Source organism: Drosophila yakuba, chromosome X (genome assembly GCF_016746365.2).
Source record: "Drosophila yakuba strain Tai18E2 chromosome X, Prin_Dyak_Tai18E2_2.1, whole genome shotgun sequence".
NCBI classification, from domain to species: Eukaryota; Metazoa; Arthropoda; class Insecta; order Diptera; family Drosophilidae; genus Drosophila; species Drosophila yakuba.
The window spans coordinates 10,278,483-10,297,059 of record NC_052526.2 but is presented as its reverse complement, the minus strand read 5'-3'; the positions used below and the strand labels follow the sequence as shown (position 1 = coordinate 10,297,059).

Sequence of the window (18,577 nt, the reverse complement as noted above, 5' to 3'; positions counted from 1 at the left end):
GTTGGCAAATAAATAATATGTAAAAGAAATTTATTGTCTCCGTGTGTATATTTTCGTATAATTTACTTTCAGACAAACCACGATTGCTTACCAAAAGAATCCAACTAATTAAAGGCAACGCGAATAATTTATTTTTCTTTATTTTCTTATTAACAAACGTCTATAAACAAGAATCGTTAAAGACCATAACCTTAACACACACAATATTTATCATTGAATAGGTTTTGTATAATTTCTTGCGCACATATCGATGCTAAATAATATGTGTTCGTATATAATTCATTGCTCTGAGGATAGTTGATACAAGGTTTAGAGTGAGTACATAGTTAGATTTTTACCATCAATGTAGAAGCATTGTAACATTGCAATTAACGATTTTCTTTTTAGATATTTCTTCGGTTTCATTTGAGCTTTAAAAAAATACTGGCTTTATTGCATTCCTGCACTCAATCCGCCTGCGATCAATCTTTCACTGCGATTCAAATATCATATAATACCCTCCGTAAACGAAAACTATGAAGCTAGCAGTGTTTTACATATAAATACTCGTTTTGGAAAATAAATTTATTTATTTCACTTTTAAATATACTTTAAGAAGTAAATGTTATCCACGATGAAATCGATTCGAAAGCACTAATTTGAATGTAAAATTAACCAAAGATCACGTAAGCACACCGTTTTGAATTTTTCCATAGACTCAAATTTTCAAACCAAACACAAGACACACATTGCCATCTTCGATTTGGGTGCGGTGGTGATGATACATACATCTTTGATAAAAAATGATATGATATGAGGGGCGCGCGTGCCTGCTGCTCTAACTTTTTGTAAATAATTTGCAAACTCATATATATGTATATGTATATGAGCATATTGTGCTCAGCGCTTGAGGGGGCATTACTTGAATCGCGAACTGAAGGCATTGGACAACTCATTGATGGCTGCCTGGCCCACCGCCTGGTTAACCTGTCCACGCATACTCTCCGGCACATAGCGATTGGCTCCCGATTGCTGGACGATGGCGCCGCCGACAGCTCCGGAGACACGGCTTTGAAAATGAACAAGGGGGGATTATTTAGTTTTGGGTAACTGAAATGCTTGAATCGAACCTTCATAGCCTCTAGTTATGCATACATCTTAATTCAAAACATTCGGATCGGTTGCAGTTTGAATAAACCGATGATCACTCTAGCTTTATCCAACTTCGACTTTGACTTTGCCATTTATGTACATACATCTGCACAGGTATCGACTTCTAGACACACACCGAACATAAAGCAATGGGTAATAGGTAATATATACCCCACCAGTAAGCAATACACACTTATGTAATACGAACAATTTATGTATTTATTTATGCACTTTATTTGTGTATACGTAAACTGGTCATATGTAATTTAATTTGCTGCATATTTCCATCGTCACAATCCATTTGAGTAAGTCACAAGAGTATTTTCATGACTTATATATTTGTAATCAACATTATAAATAATACATTGTACATAAAAATATTGGAAACACGTATTTTGTATATATATATATATATATGTATATAGATAGTTTTAGGGGTTGTCGTGGCAAAAAATCGGTTTAATGTCAATTAAAAAAAAAAATATTTTATGACATTGGCTATAATTATGGTTATACATATAAGTGTGGTAAATCATTTTTTTTTTGTATGTTCCTGGGAATCGATACAAATCACTCAACAAAATCTCTGCTAATTTCGCAATCAAAAAAACCTGCTTTCATTGAATTCAAATCAGTAACTCGACTTCTGATTTGACCAAAACTTAGGCAAAAGCCAACATACAAATACGAAGAGGAATGGACAATACAAATAAGCGTTAACTTAATCCTGTAACTTAATCGTTTCTTGGAAACGGGACAGCTGATGATTCCACAAATCCGAGAATCCGGATGGAGAATATAACATTTTTCTTACAGAAATTAATCGAATTTGATGGCGAACAAATTATAGTATGATTACGATATAGCGAAAAGCAAAAGCAAGTCCTACTTAATTCTGTAATCTGAATACCAATATGTAATTGCAGTGTGCATTTCCGTTAAATGGAAGGGGTAATTTAGTATTTAGTTAGTTCGATTTTAGTTGTTAATTTGTTAGTTTAGTTTAGTTTGCTTTAAGTTCAAGGAAATACTTTGTGACTGACTTGAAATGTTCTCAACGCTGCGTTACCTAACATTTTCTAATTTAATTGGGTTTTATAGTTTAACATCAACAACAACACAATGCAGTTAACGAAAGCTATTTATTAATAGTTAGCTATATAATTAAGATCATTGGTTAATATCGTCACTAAGCATCTGCCCGTACAAATAGTTTACATAACTTTTGAGCGTATGCCGTTGATAATGGGGGGAACATTGAGTACTCAATTAATCAATTAATTAATTAATCAAATAATAATAATAATTAATTAGACATGCACGAACAAATGCACATACATTTGTACACATATGTATATATTGTATATATCTACACAGGAAAGTAGACATTACGAAAGACATCTTATGGAATTAAAGAAATCATGTGCATCTCGACTAGTTGCTTTTCACATATTACGAATTTATATCAGTTTCAACGCTTCAGATTATATATATATGACTACAATAATACGCAAGCGATTCAAATGTATCGATTTCCCATCGTTGTTGATTTCTGGATTTTGCCGGAATAATATCAAATTACAATTGTTGAAAGTAGAATTGTTTGTTTGGGTATTGTTTGTGGTTGGTTAAATCGTCAGCAAGCTACTTTTTGCGGATTCATCCCCTAGATACATAGATGTCTCTTGTCTCTCGACGCTGACAACAATTTAACGACGCCTGTACGTATTAATTGGTTTAAAAATAATTTTATTTTTATTGTCATTTTCGAGTTGGTGTTGTGTGGTGGAGTGTGTGTGTGATTTAATAGTGTTTGCGTTTTTATCGTTTCACATAGAAAGAGAAAAAAGAGACAACAAAAGATTTTTATTAAGTTTGTTCAGGAAATCTGGTCCACGCACATTATTATTCAACTTAAATTTAACACTTATCCTCAAAAATGACTGGAATATTCGAAAAAGATTTATTCGGAACGGGGTTTCACAGAAATCACTTTTACTTGAATTTTCGTTTCTCTTCAACTGTTTCTTCAATTTTCGCAGTGCCACATTTTCAAACATTATTTTCTTTCTTACTGGTTAATTAAAAAATATTCCCAGTCGAAATCATAATTTCTATAAAATAAGTTAAATTTCTGATTAGCAGCATCGGTTAGATTTTAGATTTATGTTAGAAATTAGTATTGCAACATTTGTGATTTTAGTTAGTAAACATTAAAAACATAAGTGAGGTACGTAGTTTATACATCTTCCCAAATCTACATTGATTTTGCTTTTTCGATACCCATTTGCATGTAATACCTAGGCGAAGTCACGTTGGATAATGATAGAGTGAATACTCACGTCTTTTGTCGAGATTCACTTGTATTATTCACAAAAAACCTAACTTTTAGTTATTTTAAAACAGCAAACACAGTAGATAAAACTGCCGATTACGAATTTAAAAATACAACTTAAATACACAGAGGTGCCACAAAAATCTCGTTCGATGAACTTTAAATTATCTTTAAATCTAATTGGAAAAAAAGCAAGTTACTCTGAAGCTTGATTACTCAAATGGCTTAAAATCTTGTTTGTATCTACGTTCACTGTGTTGCTGATCACGAATACTATATCACTCACTACGCATTCGTTATGTTTAAGGCATTTATTTATGAGCAAGAACTTAGGAGTTCCACATATGTTGCAGCATAAAAAACATTATTTAGGCTTTTGTACAAATAAACAAAATACCAATTAAACTATTTTAAGCAGTCAAGTTGTTCGTATTTTTCTGTGGCAATGCGACCATTTCGGTTTCTCGTGGTTTCCCATATTGGTAAGGATTTCTGTGACACCCCTGATACATGGATCATTATTGAGCACACTGATTTAGATAAATTTAAATCTTTAAAACAGATTTTTATATGAAAGCAGTCACATCGATACTGTGGCTTTACAAATAGCCCCTTGCATAATGATCCACATATGGCTTTGTAATTAGATAGAGGATAGAAGTGTACTCACGATGGGAGCATTGGTGGGGGAAGAGCTCCTCCGGGACGACCGCCGGGTAGTGGTGGTGCCCCACCTCCTGGGCGATTCGGAATCGCTGGCGCTGGGCGACCTGTAGCTGGTGGCAATGGTGGGTTTCGTCCACCCAAGGAGCTCTGCAAGGAAACGCACATTGCAACTCTATTTAATGATAATTTAACAACTGGTTTTACCTGTGCGGGAGGTCCTGGCTTTCCTCTGACGCCGCCTGGACTTGGAGGAGAAAGACGTGGGTTGTCCAAGCCGCTGGGCAGCCAATCGTTCTTAACCGGCGGAGGCAATGGCGAGGACACGGTGGCCATTGATACGTCGCCTTGAATATTGAAAGGATAAATATTTAAGAAATATATTTTGCAGCCGTTTAAACTGGAACTCATGTTGGTACACACCTATGATCTGTAATGCATCCTTGCAAGCACGGTACATGCGCAGCATCTCCTCTCGCCGTGTGGCCGATTCAGCCGACTCCTCCATCATCTGGGACTGTAAAACAAATGATATAGTTATAATAACTGCCACATCTTTTGGGATAAATAGCTAGTATTTGGATTACCTGATCCCCGGACGCGTAGAGATGTGCCAGCAGTTCGCCATTGATAAAGTCCTTAGCATTGTTGATGATGAGCATCATAATTGCTTTGGGCACCATGTCACGGGTGGTCTTCGTAACGATCTTCATGTAGGAGTCAACAAGATTACGGATGGTCTCGACCTGCCGCTCTAGCTGTGGATCGGTGGAACTCTCCTCGCTGGCCGACTGTTTAGTATTCGTATAGGGGTTGGGTTGTGGGATATTGATAGTCCATAAATGATTGTTGGTAATTTTATAGAGTGCATAGGTATGTAAAAACCTAATAACCAACCCAATAAGTATTTGAAACCAAAATAACCAACTGAATCGTGCACATAAAAACGAGAAAGAACGCTGCAGTCGAGGGTCCGACTATAAGATACCCTTCACCCACTTCCCACACTCCAAGTACTCACAAAAAAAAAAGAAAGAGGAAAACATGCATGTATTGTAAATTTGCTGGCGGCGGAGGAAACAAAAGTAAAAGTTTTGAAGTAAATGACTGCATCACTCATAAACAGGTTTACAAAACCTTTACAAATTTTTTCCAGGGTGGCGTAACCCCTCAACAGTCTTTTTCAATATCTAGAATATTTTATTTCGAAACCACTGACCTTGTATTTTTCCAAAATATTTGTACATCAACTTAAATAAAAGCTGAGTTTAATTGGTTATTTATATTGGTGATGCCACCTATATCGATTCTAAATATTGGGGTTATTGCAATTATTAAAAACCTCGCCAAGCAACAAAACTTCTGAGGGATTGAAAATCCAACATTTGCACATTTTCTAAGCCCTTATCTTTCGAAACTTATATAACTCATTACATAAATGTGATTGCGATTTCGAACTCTCATTTTTAAACAGTTCGAGTGGCATGCGTTTCAATATTTAAAAAACGTTGAGTGAAATAAATGAATCCAATAGTAAAGTATAATACAAATTAACATGAAAAGGTCAAAGTGCATGCTCTCTTGACGACCGTCGAATTTAAGTAAGACTGCTTAGTTATAGTGTATGTACATAGACCCTACATACATCTATAACTCGTATTTACTTATATCGAAGACAAGTCATCGAGAAATTGATTGAAATCAAGGAGAAACGATATAGCCGAGTATCCGACTAGGTGATACCCGCTACATTTATTCCGTTTAAGCCCAACTAGTTAGCATTTATCGATTTCCAAATTTTGACATTCAGAAAAACGGACATGACTACAACTTCCATAGGTTTTGATAATAATGAGTAATGGCACGAGTAGCGGGTATAAATGAATAATTAGATTGTGAGAAAATGCAACAATTACTTAAGGAAAAGAATCAACGCAATATAAACAATTGAAATCAACATACTTTTTGCTAAAAAACCAACCGGAAGAAATGATTAAATTTTGTGTGTATTTTGGCGTTTCAGAGATTGGTCGTTTTTTGTTCGGTAGGTGGCGGAAAAATAGAAGAGAACAACATGTTCACAATTGTTATAAGAAACCAGTTAAAATGCCATAGTCGAACTGCCGACTATCTTAATCAGTAATTCTAAGTTAGTTAAATAAACGAGATGGAAGACCGACAAACTACAACTTTGGCTAATGAATAGAAATGCATCACAGCCCGAGTAGAATGAATCCAATTGCATTATTGAATATTCCTAGGATTTTTAGGGTAAGTCCTACTTCAAAGTTATCCGATTTATATTCATAACCATTTTAGATCACTCGGCTTGTGATGTGGCAATCAATCGCACCTTTAACCATTTAAGGGGTTACACCATCTTCAGATTTCAAGGTGTTCTAGCATTTAAGGAATACACTGCTTCAGAGATCTTTTTTGGCTCATATGATTTGGTTTAATGTGATGGCATTTAAGGCCGCAGTTAATATGTTAGTAATAAATTTGAAAATTTGATCATATTAAATTTCGATTTTTTTTGCTTCTAATATAAACAATTTGTGTCCAATAACGGCTGAAATACCTCACCAGACTTTAAAAATGAAACAGCAAAAATTAAACGAAAGAAAAATGATCGAAGGGATGTAAAAATGATGTATTAGTTATTAGTATCCAAAATCGCATACATTTATACGACATTTAATTGATGAGTATACTAAATAATATATGTATGTATATTAGCCGAAAAGTTGCAAAGATTAACAAACCTCTTGTCCTTCCTGGATGACGAATACATACATATAGCATCAATATTGCGAGTTATTTTGTTGATTTGGTCAATGAAACAGCGGAAACAAAGATATATAAATATATAGATAATGTAGTATTCGGAATTGTTTTCAATTAAAGTGGAAATATCTTTAGAAAAGGACATATAAAACCCTAAAAATAGCATCAGAATGCTATCGAATATTATATATGATTAAACCATATATGGTTCAAATTTACCACCAAAGGCCTAGTACACTTTTCAAGCGGGATAATATTTCTATAGGCCCACTAGATCATTTAGGGCTTTTTTTTTTCTAAATCCAATTAGTGTAGAGTTTAGCCTAAGGAGGCAGGTAAATATATGTGCGGGGATTACTGGTTTCTGTGTACGCACCTCATCGCCATTTTCCTGAGTCTCCTGCTTTTCGGGATAAACACCAGCTCGCAGGAAGGAAGCTTTCCAGGACTCCACATCCTCCACGGTCTCGCACGACAGCTCCAGTTGTTTGTAGTCCTAGAATACCGGGTGTTCGAAGGCAGAGAATGAAACATTTTTGATACAACAGCACTTTGCTTAGCCTATGGTACTACATTCAATTGATAATCAGATCTGGAAGTTGGTGATTTAGTTGGTACGCTTCGCTTTTGTCCTAAACCCATACATAGTAAAGAAACTACTGCCTTGAAGATCCTTGAAGGCGAACGAGGATGTGGCAAACTTCCCAGCTCCCGAGATCCTGTTTTCAATGCGGACGGACTCACAGAAGAGAGGAGGCTTCATCGTTTTTAGTTGAAAAAGGTTCGCAAAACTCGAAATAAAAGCTAAAATTGTAGATGAAAGTAGCCATGTTGGCAATGACAACAAAGTGGGTTATAAATTAAGGAAATTGAGCGAGCTAGCCAGAAACATCCAGTAAGATGTTATTGAGGTTATTCATTAAATCAGACCATCAGTTCATTTCAATCCAGGATTTCGCAGTCCGTGCAGAGCGATGCCTTGCTGAAAACGCGTTATATAATCTCAAAAAATACTTTTTTAAATGTTCACACGTTTCAAGTATTGCTTGCAGTGACTTATAAATATAAAAAAGTGTTGGCGCCTTAAAACTAAGCGTTTAATCTGTGTATTAAGTGATGTTTTATGTGGTTAGACTTTACACTGAGCAAAACTGTTGGTTCAGTTGTTATGTTGCGTGTAAACTAGCCGCCTAGCAAAGTATTTAAAGGCAACAAGGAAATTGCTGGCATAAATGAGGGAAACTGGATGAAAGATCGACTGGTTTACAATGAGTTGGAAGGAAACAACATCCTAAAAGTCCCGAAAAGGAAGGAAATAGATAGCTATAGCTTACACCCATTGCATCCACTAAGGATTAGCTCCTCATGCTGTTAGTGCTATCGGAAACCTCGTCTTAGGCAAAAAGTTCAAAGCTTTTAAGGAACTACACAGAATAAAGCATTTTCAATGGAAATCGGGGAGAGTCCCGTCCTTTAACCTTGGACAGCCAGTATAAATCACAAGAATATATCCTGAGCTTTATCCTGGTTGCGACAAAGTTTCTAGGAAGTATTATTAGCTTGAATACAATCGAGAGGTTAGATAATGATGGATGACTACTTTTTGCGCGATTCATTGTGAATCGAATAGAGCCGTGAACTTCTTAAGCTAATAGCATCACGAAATCAAAAGGCAAAAGGAGTTTACGACGCGGCAAGCTCCTTTTCCTTTAGTTCGACTTAAATGTTGATAAAAACATAGTAATTTTTATATTATACAAAAAAATAATTAATTGATCTCTTGCCCGACTATTTTAACCAAAGGATTCAAATTGGGGTAATATAATGAAGATTTGAAATATTTTGCGTAAAAATATCTTCAAAAATTGCTTTTGTTTTGTTTGTTTAGTTATTTTGATTTAAAAGTTTTTCTCTGGTTTTTGTTTTCTGAAATCATTTAAAATTCATTTTTTTGTATGTTAACAAAAATTACTAACCTTATAAACATTACGTCCATCGGGACTAAATAAAGCAAATGTAACACGTCTAGACATTGACATAAATCCCTGCTCAATATCACGCAATTTTAAACCATCCAACGGCAGCATAAACTTCTTCTCCTTCTCATCCTCGTCCTTATACCAGGAGATGCTCTCGGATGTCAGCACAAACCAATAGGGACGCGATCCACCTGCAAGACACACATGCGAAAATCAATACAGGTCCACAACTCATTATTATTGGGGCTCATAATGAGAAACGCAACAGTTTTTGGGTCAGTAGATGCAACGCTCATAAACTTCACCTCATCAAGAAGTAACCATATACAATTTTGTTAGCTAAGCTGGAGCTTGTACCTAAGGATCCTTTTTACATGAAGGATACATACTTGGTGCCCATGATGGTCAACAATCGTGTTTGATTCGTGTGAATTAAGAATGATTGAAAGTAAAACATGCAGTCCAAAGAACGCAAAGCAAGAGCAACAGAAAACATGATAATACCTGTAGAGGGACTGAAAAATCGTACGTTTAGCGGTCCAGATCGTCCTAATTTTATATCTTTCAATGACAAAGACAATATTCACATAAAAAATACAAATTATAAGAGGTTAAAAATGTCCCGCCACCGAGCGGTGACAAATCTAAACGCACTTTCATTTTGGAAACGCCGGAAACTAAATTTCTAACAAAGCATTCTGTCACCATTTACAAGGATACTGTCCCAATCAAAGTTATAGTCAGTTGATTGAGAATCATAGGGTGAACTTGAAAGAAAGCGAATAGTACATACCTTTCATGATACCAAGATTCTGGATGACCATGTGACCCTTTCGAATGACTTGGTTGCCCAGCTGACGAGTGCCAGTTTTGTTGGCATTCTCTGATTTATTTTGAGCGCTAAAATGAGACAAAGGTTTAGTCATCCACATGCTCTTCCAAATAGCCAAATACGTACTTGGCAAAACCAATGAAGTCCTCATGGTTGGTGTTCATGTAGGCCAGCTCAAAGTCAATGAGCAGAAGGATCTGTTCCTTGCAGCTGTGCTCGCGTTGGCGCACATGTGTTGTGATAATACGTTCGGTCTCCTCACGCAGACGTGGGTATCGACTCATCTGTACAAAGATATAACAATTTAGACTAAGTGTAAAGCTTGGTGCAGCAAATTAGCTAACTTACTTTAGCTGTGCACATGCGCACAACCACAGAAAGTTCCTGTACGACTAGATCGACACACTTGATAACCGGCTCCTTGAGCAGCGCTATCTGCCGCTTGACAATCGCCTCGAACGCCATGTCGGGTGTGAAGAGGCCAACGCGAATACCGTGGATATTTCGAATTGCAAATGAGATCTCTCGTCGCAGTTCCTTTTCATCACAAGCCATCTTAACAATCTCAAAGCGCAGACTGAAGCAACGAGATGTTATCAAAAGGTTAAGGGGTTTCAAATATACCACACGCTTACCGTTCGTGGAAAATGCGATTGATCTTGGCGCCACCTGAGAGCTCATTTGTGTTCACCAAAGCTGAGCCGCTGCCCTCAATAGTTCGCTCAAAGTCTGATTGCAGCTGCTGAATCATTCTGTAGGAATATGAATACACCATGTTAATCAATCGATACAAAAACTGCCATCCATTTTTGCACTTACTGGAGCATAGCTTTTGTTTTGATGCTGGCATCGCCTGGCTGAAAGTGCTTGAACTCCTCCACCTCCTTCTCCAGGGTGAGCATCTGTTTCTGCAACTTATCCCGCAGGCCAGGTAACGTGTCCCTAATGTGGTTGGTTAGTTGTTGGTTGAGGACGCGCTGCAAGTAGGGGGTGCCGAGACGGTCGGCCATGTGCCGGTAGGAGGGATGGCTCAAGAAGAACTTGCGCTCGGCGGCCAACGCCTGGTGGATATCCTTGCGTCCCTCGATATCCTTCTGGGATCTATTCACCACACCAATGTAGCCACGGCGCAGCGGAAGCAGCTTGTTCTCCAGAATGTCGCGTGCATCGGTGCCCTCGTCCATTAGATCCAGCTTGGTTATAACGCCAATGGTCCGCACACCCTGTGGATCCACCTCCTTGGCCAGCTTGAGGGCATCCGAGTTGGCCAGATCGGTATTGGCCGGGGTCACAGCCAGAATTAAACAAGTCTCTTTGCGAATAAATTGGAATATCATCTGCTTAATTTGCTGCTCAATATCCACCGGCTGATCGCCAATGGCCACCTTTGTCAGACCGGGCAAATCGATCAGGGTTAGATTGAGTACGTGCGGCGAGTAGACGCGCAAATTAATTGGAATGTTTGAAATGCCTTTGTTACTACCGGTCACACGATCCGTTTCATCTTCGATTTCTTTTCTGATCTCATCGAAGCTGGAGAACTTCTTCCCTTTGATGTGAAGGAACTCTCCATATTCTGCAACAAATGGAAAATGGCTTTAAAATATAGCTCCTAAATGATATCGAAGGCTTGGCTTACCGGTAACTCCATTGATCAGTTGCAAGATTAGCGGCCTCCGCGTCACGATACCAGAGCCACGCGGCAAGAAATCTCTGTAAAATGAGGATACATTTTGTATTTAATAATGGAATTATATAAGAATATGTTTGAGAATTACTATTGTGCCTAAGAAGTACGTCAAAATCACTAAAAAGTTGGGGCTTAAGCCTACTATTTCCTAAATGGGAATTCAACTTACGCGACTTAAGGACACCAAAAGTGTTGTGTTTTAATATGAGTATTTTGGTCGGCTCCTCAAGGTTTTTGGCACCAAGACGAATTGTTTAATACCCCTAAGTAAGTAATGAAGAGGTATTGGATAGCCAAGCTAATAAATCAAGTGGGAAATGGGGCATTTCTACCCGTTTGGTCACCTGCATCCTGTTTGTATTACCTAGTTAATAGAAGCCTTAATATTCCGTGACATTAAAACTTTGGCCTGGTGGCCGTGGGTGGCGGCTGCCTCTCTCGTTTCCTCCGATGGCTCAGTGTGCCAGGTGGGCGGGTGAACCACCCTAATTGACATACATACATGCATACACATGTACATACATACATACATATAAACCACGGCGCATGCGAAATCTATCTGGACTATTTTGAACATAGTGGGCTTATGTAAGCACAAACTTTACATGGTTTAATGCAGTTTGTAAATACATGAATGGGCATATTGATTAATGTTCTTTTTTCGAGCACTCCTTTGCTAGCCAAGGAAAATAAGTCAACTTGATAAATAAATCAACTTGAAAAGAGGTCAAACTTTTTCAACGATTTTCGAAAGTAAACATGGAAAGTCATATAGAATCTGAGTTACTGAGTTACACAAATGGGGAAAACTTAAAACTCGGCCGTACTATCATTGGCCTTATCTGCACTTTTTGGGGCGTAAGTCTTTGTTTTCGTTATGTTTGTATTTAGAGTGGACACTAACAAAGAAAAATGAGAGACAGCGCAGGCTTATAGATACAAACACAAGAAATCGCATTGATACACACAATTTAGATTTCTGTTTAACAATTTGGAAATGTGTGTTCTTGAATCCACTGGTGAAAATTCCCGAGCCGTGGTGTTTTTGGAATTTTCAACAGCTTTGTGCAGGCGAAAGATATATTTTGTTATCATTATAATTAAGTTAAGACCACTGATATGGTTTGGTCATAATGGGCAGATACACTTGTTTCGAACACTGCAATTATTGATTGTTGATAAACAACGAAAAACTGCTGAAAGTGAGTGTTATCAGCGATTAGTCATAGTTTTTCAGCAACGTTTAGTTGGGCTCCCCATTAAACCGAGAAATTATAGAAATAGAAGGGCTACTTTTCACAGAAAACTTGGCTTGCAGAAAAATCGATTCGCTGCAGGCGAAGGAGGCCTTCAGGTCCATTATCAATCAAAATATAGGCTAGATATTTTGGGTACTGATAGGGTGATATGATAGTAGTATGATATTGGGGTATGGTGATATGGTGATATGGTGATAAGGCGTTGGGGATACTCACTTGCCCACGAAGTTCTCCAAAACGGAACTCTTGCCAGCTGATTGGCCACCGACCACCGCGATCTGCGGCAGATCCAATTGCATGTGGACGCCGAGCGATGTGAACGCATCTTGCAGCTTGTTTACAATTGTTATTAAATTATCCATTGCGGCGAGGTCTGATTTCCCACACAATTAGATAAGATTAGATACTCAGATCAGAATCAGATCGAACTGCGATCCCAACTCGTATTTTGTTTCCGTTTTCTTCTGCTCCCCTCTTGTTTTTCTTTTGTTGTTTCCTTGTATCGCTGGCTTCTCTGCACTGCACACTCCTCTGCAAATTACAATTACTGCATTATAAATACTTTCATGCGTTCCATCACTTTCCTTTTCATACACAACATGTATATAGCCGTATAGATTATAAAAAAAAAATAAAAAAAATTATCCACACAGAAAATTGAAAAAATGGGGGGAAAAGAAAAGAAGCGAATTGCAAACAGAAATCGTTATTGGAGAGCACTCATGAGTTACTCATTCTCCCACACGATTAACCCGATATATGGTATGTACCACCACAATAACCTTTCATGCTTCTTCTGATTATAATGGCGATATAGCGAAACTCATTGGAATCGCGAAGAGGTAAAGGTGGGTATGATTGTTGGGTTGCAAGCAAAAGTGTTTATCGACATTTACACAAAAAAGAATTTGTATATATACTCCCAAACGAAACTATCATCGACTTTTCCAATTGTCACTTATTTCTCAGGCGTAACAGTGTTGTGTTAGTGTGGATGTCATGTTGTTTGTCGCCACAAAAAGCGCACTGCAGAAACGCATCAACAATTTGGGCTTTGGTCTTTTAAACAAATATTCTTCTTATTGTGCAAACTGACGACTATCACCACACTCCGCTTCCAAATCGTTTCAATGGATTTTTTCGACTAAAACTAGAGATGCAAGTAAGTAATCAATCTGTACCCGATAAGCTGGCCTGGTCTGATTTTTTGGTATAATTGATAGGGCTGGGTAAATCACTCGCCACTCGCGGCGATACATCGATATATCGAATAGTTCGATATGCCAAAGCTTAGTGCTGAGCTTAATACTTATCGTGAGGTGTTGGCGCCAGTGCTGAATCCGCTATCGATAACAATTCAAGAGCAAGGTCACCCACTATCGCAACTATCAAGAACAGCTGATTGGGTTGTATTAACTTTCAAGTTTGGTATATATTAATTTAATTAAATGTACGGCTCCACTGCGCATACTCAAATGGAAAAATATATATAATACTAACAGCTTTTATAACTATTCGTTTGCGCATGCCCGTCTTTTCTGCGTCATTGCTATAATATCGATAACGGAGGCGCAGGCTTTGAAAGCAACTGCATTCGATATACAACAGCGTAATCGAGTATGGGGATGATATGACCTTTGACATTCAATTATAAGCCGTTAAAGCTCTATTTACGAATGCAGTCGATACTCTATTTTGAACCACTCAACATGATGAACTTTTTAGAATCAAACGTAGCCAACGATATACATTTAAGGACCCAACCGCTATTTTCGACACTCTAACGTTGCACGTTGCATTGTATTAAATAACACTTTAATAATTAACATTATTTACATAAGGCAAGGGATACAACACACATTAGGTCTTGGCAATATTTTGCCTATGATGGACCCAGGCCTCTTTGGACTTGCGCATCTTGCCCAGAATCTTGTCCATAACTGAGCTTTGGTTAAAACTGAGGAAATCCTGTCGCATCTCCGGCCATTCCTCATCCGCGGCAGTCTGACCACTCTCTGTATTGCTTTCTTCAACTTCCGCATTTAAACTAGAGTAACTATGCTGATGATCAATCTTGGACAGAACCTCCTGCACCTGATGGAGACCAGTGCTCGTTTTGTCCCGGACAAACTTGATCTTTGGCACTTCGCCCATCAGATGGAGCTGCGACAGCTCGTGTTGCAGTCTTCCGCTCATGCGATTCAATGTGTTCTCGAGCTCTTGGTTCTCCCCACCATCCTTGCCCATCCAATAGACATTGATCCGGGAGAAGTCGCTGGTGATCTTGACATATGAAATCTGCACTCCCTGTCCCACGATAGAATCGGCCACTGCGCCGGTGGCCAGAATATCGGTGATGTTCGTCATGAACAACTTGTTCAGAACGGACATGCGTCGATTGTTGTGACTCGCAGTTGTCTTCAAGTGTGGGGTCCCAAATTTCAAGGCGTGCAGTGACTTTTGATTGCCGGATGCGCCAGCGTCGGGCGATGGATACCAATGGCTTTTGCTGCCCTTAAGCCGATTTCCAAACAACGAGCCGAATATTTTTCCCTGGCGCGTTACGTTGTCTTTATTTGACCTTTTGGAGCTTTTGTTTCGCGAAAGTGCCAATTGGCATGCATTGTTAAGAGCGGAGTGTCCATTTTGTAGCCTTAAAACACGAATGCTTAACATTTAGTCTAGTTGGCTCAAATATATTGCCTAGATTAGATAAAATAGAATACAATACAAATAATAATGTGGAATAACATCAGTGTGACCAGGCACCTGGGGTATAATTATGCGTTAGAGATGTACAGAAAATCCCGGCATTTTTGGGAATAGCCTGCTTGCACTGCCTCACCGTTTGTTATAAAGCTTTTTATTCATATTCCATAATCCACAAAATTGTAAGCAATTTCCAAATTTTGATTACTTAGAGTCCCCTTATAATCCTCAAATTATTGGTTTAAAAATTCAACTTTTTGAATTTTTAGTATTTAAAGCCCAACAGAAGTCGCTTTCATCGACATGCTTCCAATTAGAGAAATAATGTTTTGTAAATAATATGCGAAATAATCTAAACTATAACGCAAGCCATGCATTTACTTTAATTATGAATATACGTCAGTTGCTTTAAAATCCTTATATAAAAACGTTTGAGAGCTGGAATTTCCGCCTAGTGAGAACTGACGCTGCATAGTTATCGTTTTTTTCACCGGTCCCCCAGCACATTTTTAGTGTGAATACCGCGTTAGACCTATTTGGTGTTTGACAACACGCTGCAATCGCTTCTGTCGATTACTTTTTAGTAATGAAAGACCTTTAACCTACTAAAATCATTGTCACAATTTTCATTGGTAGTTCGTAAAATTGTAAATACAGTAAGTCGCAAAAGGTCGGTGCTGCTCGGCAATAAAAATATTAATTTATGAAATCATTGTTGCGCAGAAAGAATTGAACACAGGAATATGAGAATAATCGAATCGAAACGGCACGTCTAAAAGGTGAGCTAATAAACTTTGGAATTTACATTGCAATTACATATGTACATATATTTTGATCCATTACCAATGCGCTCACATACACTTACCTATTTTCGGAATACCGAACCGCTCTTTTACATAAAATCCGATAACGAATAATCCAATGACAGTATACACAATTCGCAGGTTGATGTACAATATTGTAACATTCAGTGCATAGCGACATCCAGTGAAGTAAATAAATAAACTATTCGAACAAGATGGAATCCAAAGTTGGTGCAGATCCCAACTCGGCCTACGACAAGGAAATCGGCAATAATCTAAACAACGATGATTCCTCATTTCTGGGCAACATACTGCGCGAAATCCTGTACAGTCCAATGAACCTCGCTCTTCTGGCCATCATCTGTTTCCTGGTCTATAAAATCGTTCGGGATCGCACCGAAGTTCCATCCGTTGGCGTTGCAAAGCCATCCGAACCTCAGTTACCCAAACTTCGCCGCGATTTCACCGTAAAGGAGCTTCGCCAGTACGATGGAAATCAGCCGGATGGCCGCGTTTTGATTGCCGTCAATGGAATTGTTTACGATGTTAGCAAAGGAAGGCGTTTTTACGGTCCAGGTGAGTGCTTAATTATAAATATTTCAATTAAATCCGCTCCGAAGTAACATTTTAAATTGATATTTAGCCGATTATAAAGATAAGATCTTTGTATATATTATATCTTTGTCTATATAAGCCAGATTGCGAAGATCCCCCTATTTTTATCTACATACGATGTCTATCTATAATTGCAATGCTACATCACCATTATTGGGTTTCGTGATATCTGTAACTTTCTTAATCGCATTTAATTTTTGTGGGAGGAGATATGACTTGGAAGTTCCACGACATTTGCTCATATCTCTGCTACATTTCGTCATTTTTTTCGCGCTTAGATTAACGGCTTATCAACAAGAAGCTTTTCGTTCTGAGATCACGCAACTATCTAACAGAATTTCAATAATTAAATAATGCCTACCAAATGTCGACGAGGTGTTTTCCAAATAATTTATAGTTAATCATGAAATGCAAAAATAATTCACCATGATCGTAATTTTTTTTTTAAGTAGCCACTTTAGATTAGTCTGCCTATTAAGTACTGTTAATATTTGAGGAAATAGTTCCTCATTCCTAAAGGAAAAGTTCAAAGTTGGTGTCTTTGAACTGAAATCAGTGGCATTTAAACAACGCATTGCACTTTTCTATTAAGTATTCTTACTAGAACTAAGGCGTGCGAGCAAGATGCATGACACTTGTGACGTAGATGCGCAGAAAACCCTAAAGTTGCGCACTTGATTGTACTATCCTCTATCTATTCTGGCGTGGTCATGATGACCAGACTGCTGACACCAACAAACTACGAGTAGATGGTAACATAAAATGCTCTGTTTTGCAGGTGGGCCATACGCAACCTTTGCGGGAAGAGATGCCTCCCGAAACTTGGCCAGCTTCAGCGTGGATTTAATTGACAAGGATGAATACGATGACCTGAGCGATTTAAGTGCCATGGAAATGGACTCTGTGCGCGAATGGGAAATGCAATTCAAGGGTAATTAAGTCGTATATATGCCTTGGTCCATTAGTAACTAACGTTTTTATGATGTTATTTAGAAAAATATGAGCTGGTTGGCAAGCTTTTGCGCAAGGGCGAGGAACCAACCAACTACGACGATGATGAGGACGAGGAGAATGTTAACAATGATGAACAAGAGCGAAAGAACCTACCCAAGTCGAAAACTGAGACTGATGACACCAAACAAGAAAGTCACATTTTGCAAGGCAATGCAACAAAGAGAAACAACGCACAAGATCAGCCCACTTCTTCTACCGACTGTTAGCGAAATCGGGTTTATTGTTTTGCTTTTGGATGTGGCTGTAATAGTTTATTTTCGGTTAGAAACACAACAAAACTAAATAGCATTTCCGACTCTTTTGATGCTGCCTCTGCTCCTTGAAAACCGAGAACAAGACCTATTTGGAAAACATTTAAAGAACACGCCCCAATTTGAACCATACAAATCAAGGCATTAAATTTATCATGAACATTTCAAAAGAATTTAAAACAGATGCAATCGTTTTTGAATGTTATTCTTAGAGTGCAGCCTTGACAAAAGCTATAGTTGTTACTATAATTCACGTTGTGATGTGATCTTGTTCCATATATTATAGTCGTATATTCATACAAATGTAACAAACGGAAATCATAAAATTATTTAAGGAGGAGGCCAATGTGTGAGGGTATGGGAGTCATTTTCGTGGCAATATAAATTTAAATGTAACTATATTTGAAATACAAATTAAATACTTAAACCAGCGTTTCCTTTAATTGGGAGGTGATCATATTTTAATTTTTATAATTTCGTTTAAATAGTCACAATTTAAATGGTCAATC

The 18,577-nt window shown here is 37.9% G+C and overlaps 3 protein-coding genes and 1 long non-coding RNA gene across 13 annotated transcripts; 2 read left to right on the top strand and 2 right to left on the bottom strand.

The window, feature by feature from the left end:
- Positions 1-122: 122 nt before the first annotated feature.
- LOC6524905 (dynamin) lies at positions 123-13,876 on the bottom strand. 7 transcript variants are annotated; one of them, XM_015190449.3, is made up of 17 exons: positions 13,773-13,876; positions 12,893-13,207; positions 11,367-11,440; positions 10,547-11,303; positions 10,363-10,479; positions 10,076-10,304; positions 9,854-10,011; positions 9,689-9,795; positions 8,893-9,086; positions 7,293-7,412; positions 6,895-6,906; positions 6,092-6,097; positions 4,717-4,920; positions 4,553-4,646; positions 4,337-4,476; positions 4,137-4,279; positions 123-1,048 (listed from the first exon to the last, which is right to left on the bottom strand). In XM_015190449.3, the coding sequence occupies exons 2-17, from the start codon at positions 13,036-13,038 to the stop codon at positions 898-900; spliced, it is 2,652 nt and encodes an 883-aa protein (XP_015045935.1). In that variant the 5' UTR covers positions 13,039-13,207; positions 13,773-13,876; the 3' UTR covers positions 123-897. The 7 variants fall into 7 exon arrangements, with proteins under 7 accessions (XP_015045935.1, XP_015045937.1, XP_015045931.1 ...); XM_015190451.3 differs by having other exon boundaries at positions 13,573-13,790; XM_015190445.3 differs by having other exon boundaries at positions 13,597-13,790.
- On the top strand, positions 13,704-14,184 carry LOC120321904. The gene is made up of 2 exons (XR_005561636.1): positions 13,704-13,838; positions 13,900-14,184. It is a non-coding gene; the product is annotated as an uncharacterized LOC120321904 (long non-coding RNA).
- A 285-nt stretch (positions 14,185-14,469) lies between these two features.
- On the bottom strand, positions 14,470-15,428 carry LOC6524904 (putative ribosome-binding factor A, mitochondrial). The gene has a single exon (XM_002100708.4). The coding sequence runs from the start codon at positions 15,350-15,352 to the stop codon at positions 14,537-14,539; it is 816 nt and encodes a 271-aa protein (XP_002100744.2). The 5' UTR covers positions 15,353-15,428; the 3' UTR covers positions 14,470-14,536.
- Positions 15,429-15,901: 473 nt separating this feature from the next.
- On the top strand, positions 15,902-18,495 carry LOC6524903 (membrane-associated progesterone receptor component 1). 4 transcript variants are annotated; one of them, XM_015190443.3, is made up of 5 exons: positions 15,902-16,041; positions 16,109-16,164; positions 16,330-16,764; positions 17,582-17,734; positions 17,797-18,495. In XM_015190443.3, the coding sequence occupies exons 3-5, from the start codon at positions 16,404-16,406 to the stop codon at positions 18,021-18,023; spliced, it is 741 nt and encodes a 246-aa protein (XP_015045929.1). In that variant the 5' UTR covers positions 15,902-16,041; positions 16,109-16,164; positions 16,330-16,403; the 3' UTR covers positions 18,024-18,495. The 4 variants fall into 4 exon arrangements, with proteins under 4 accessions (XP_015045929.1, XP_039232000.1, XP_002100743.1 ...); XM_039376066.2 differs by having other exon boundaries at positions 16,314-16,764; XM_002100707.4 differs by having other exon boundaries at positions 15,976-16,164.
- Positions 18,496-18,577: the final 82 nt, after the last annotated feature.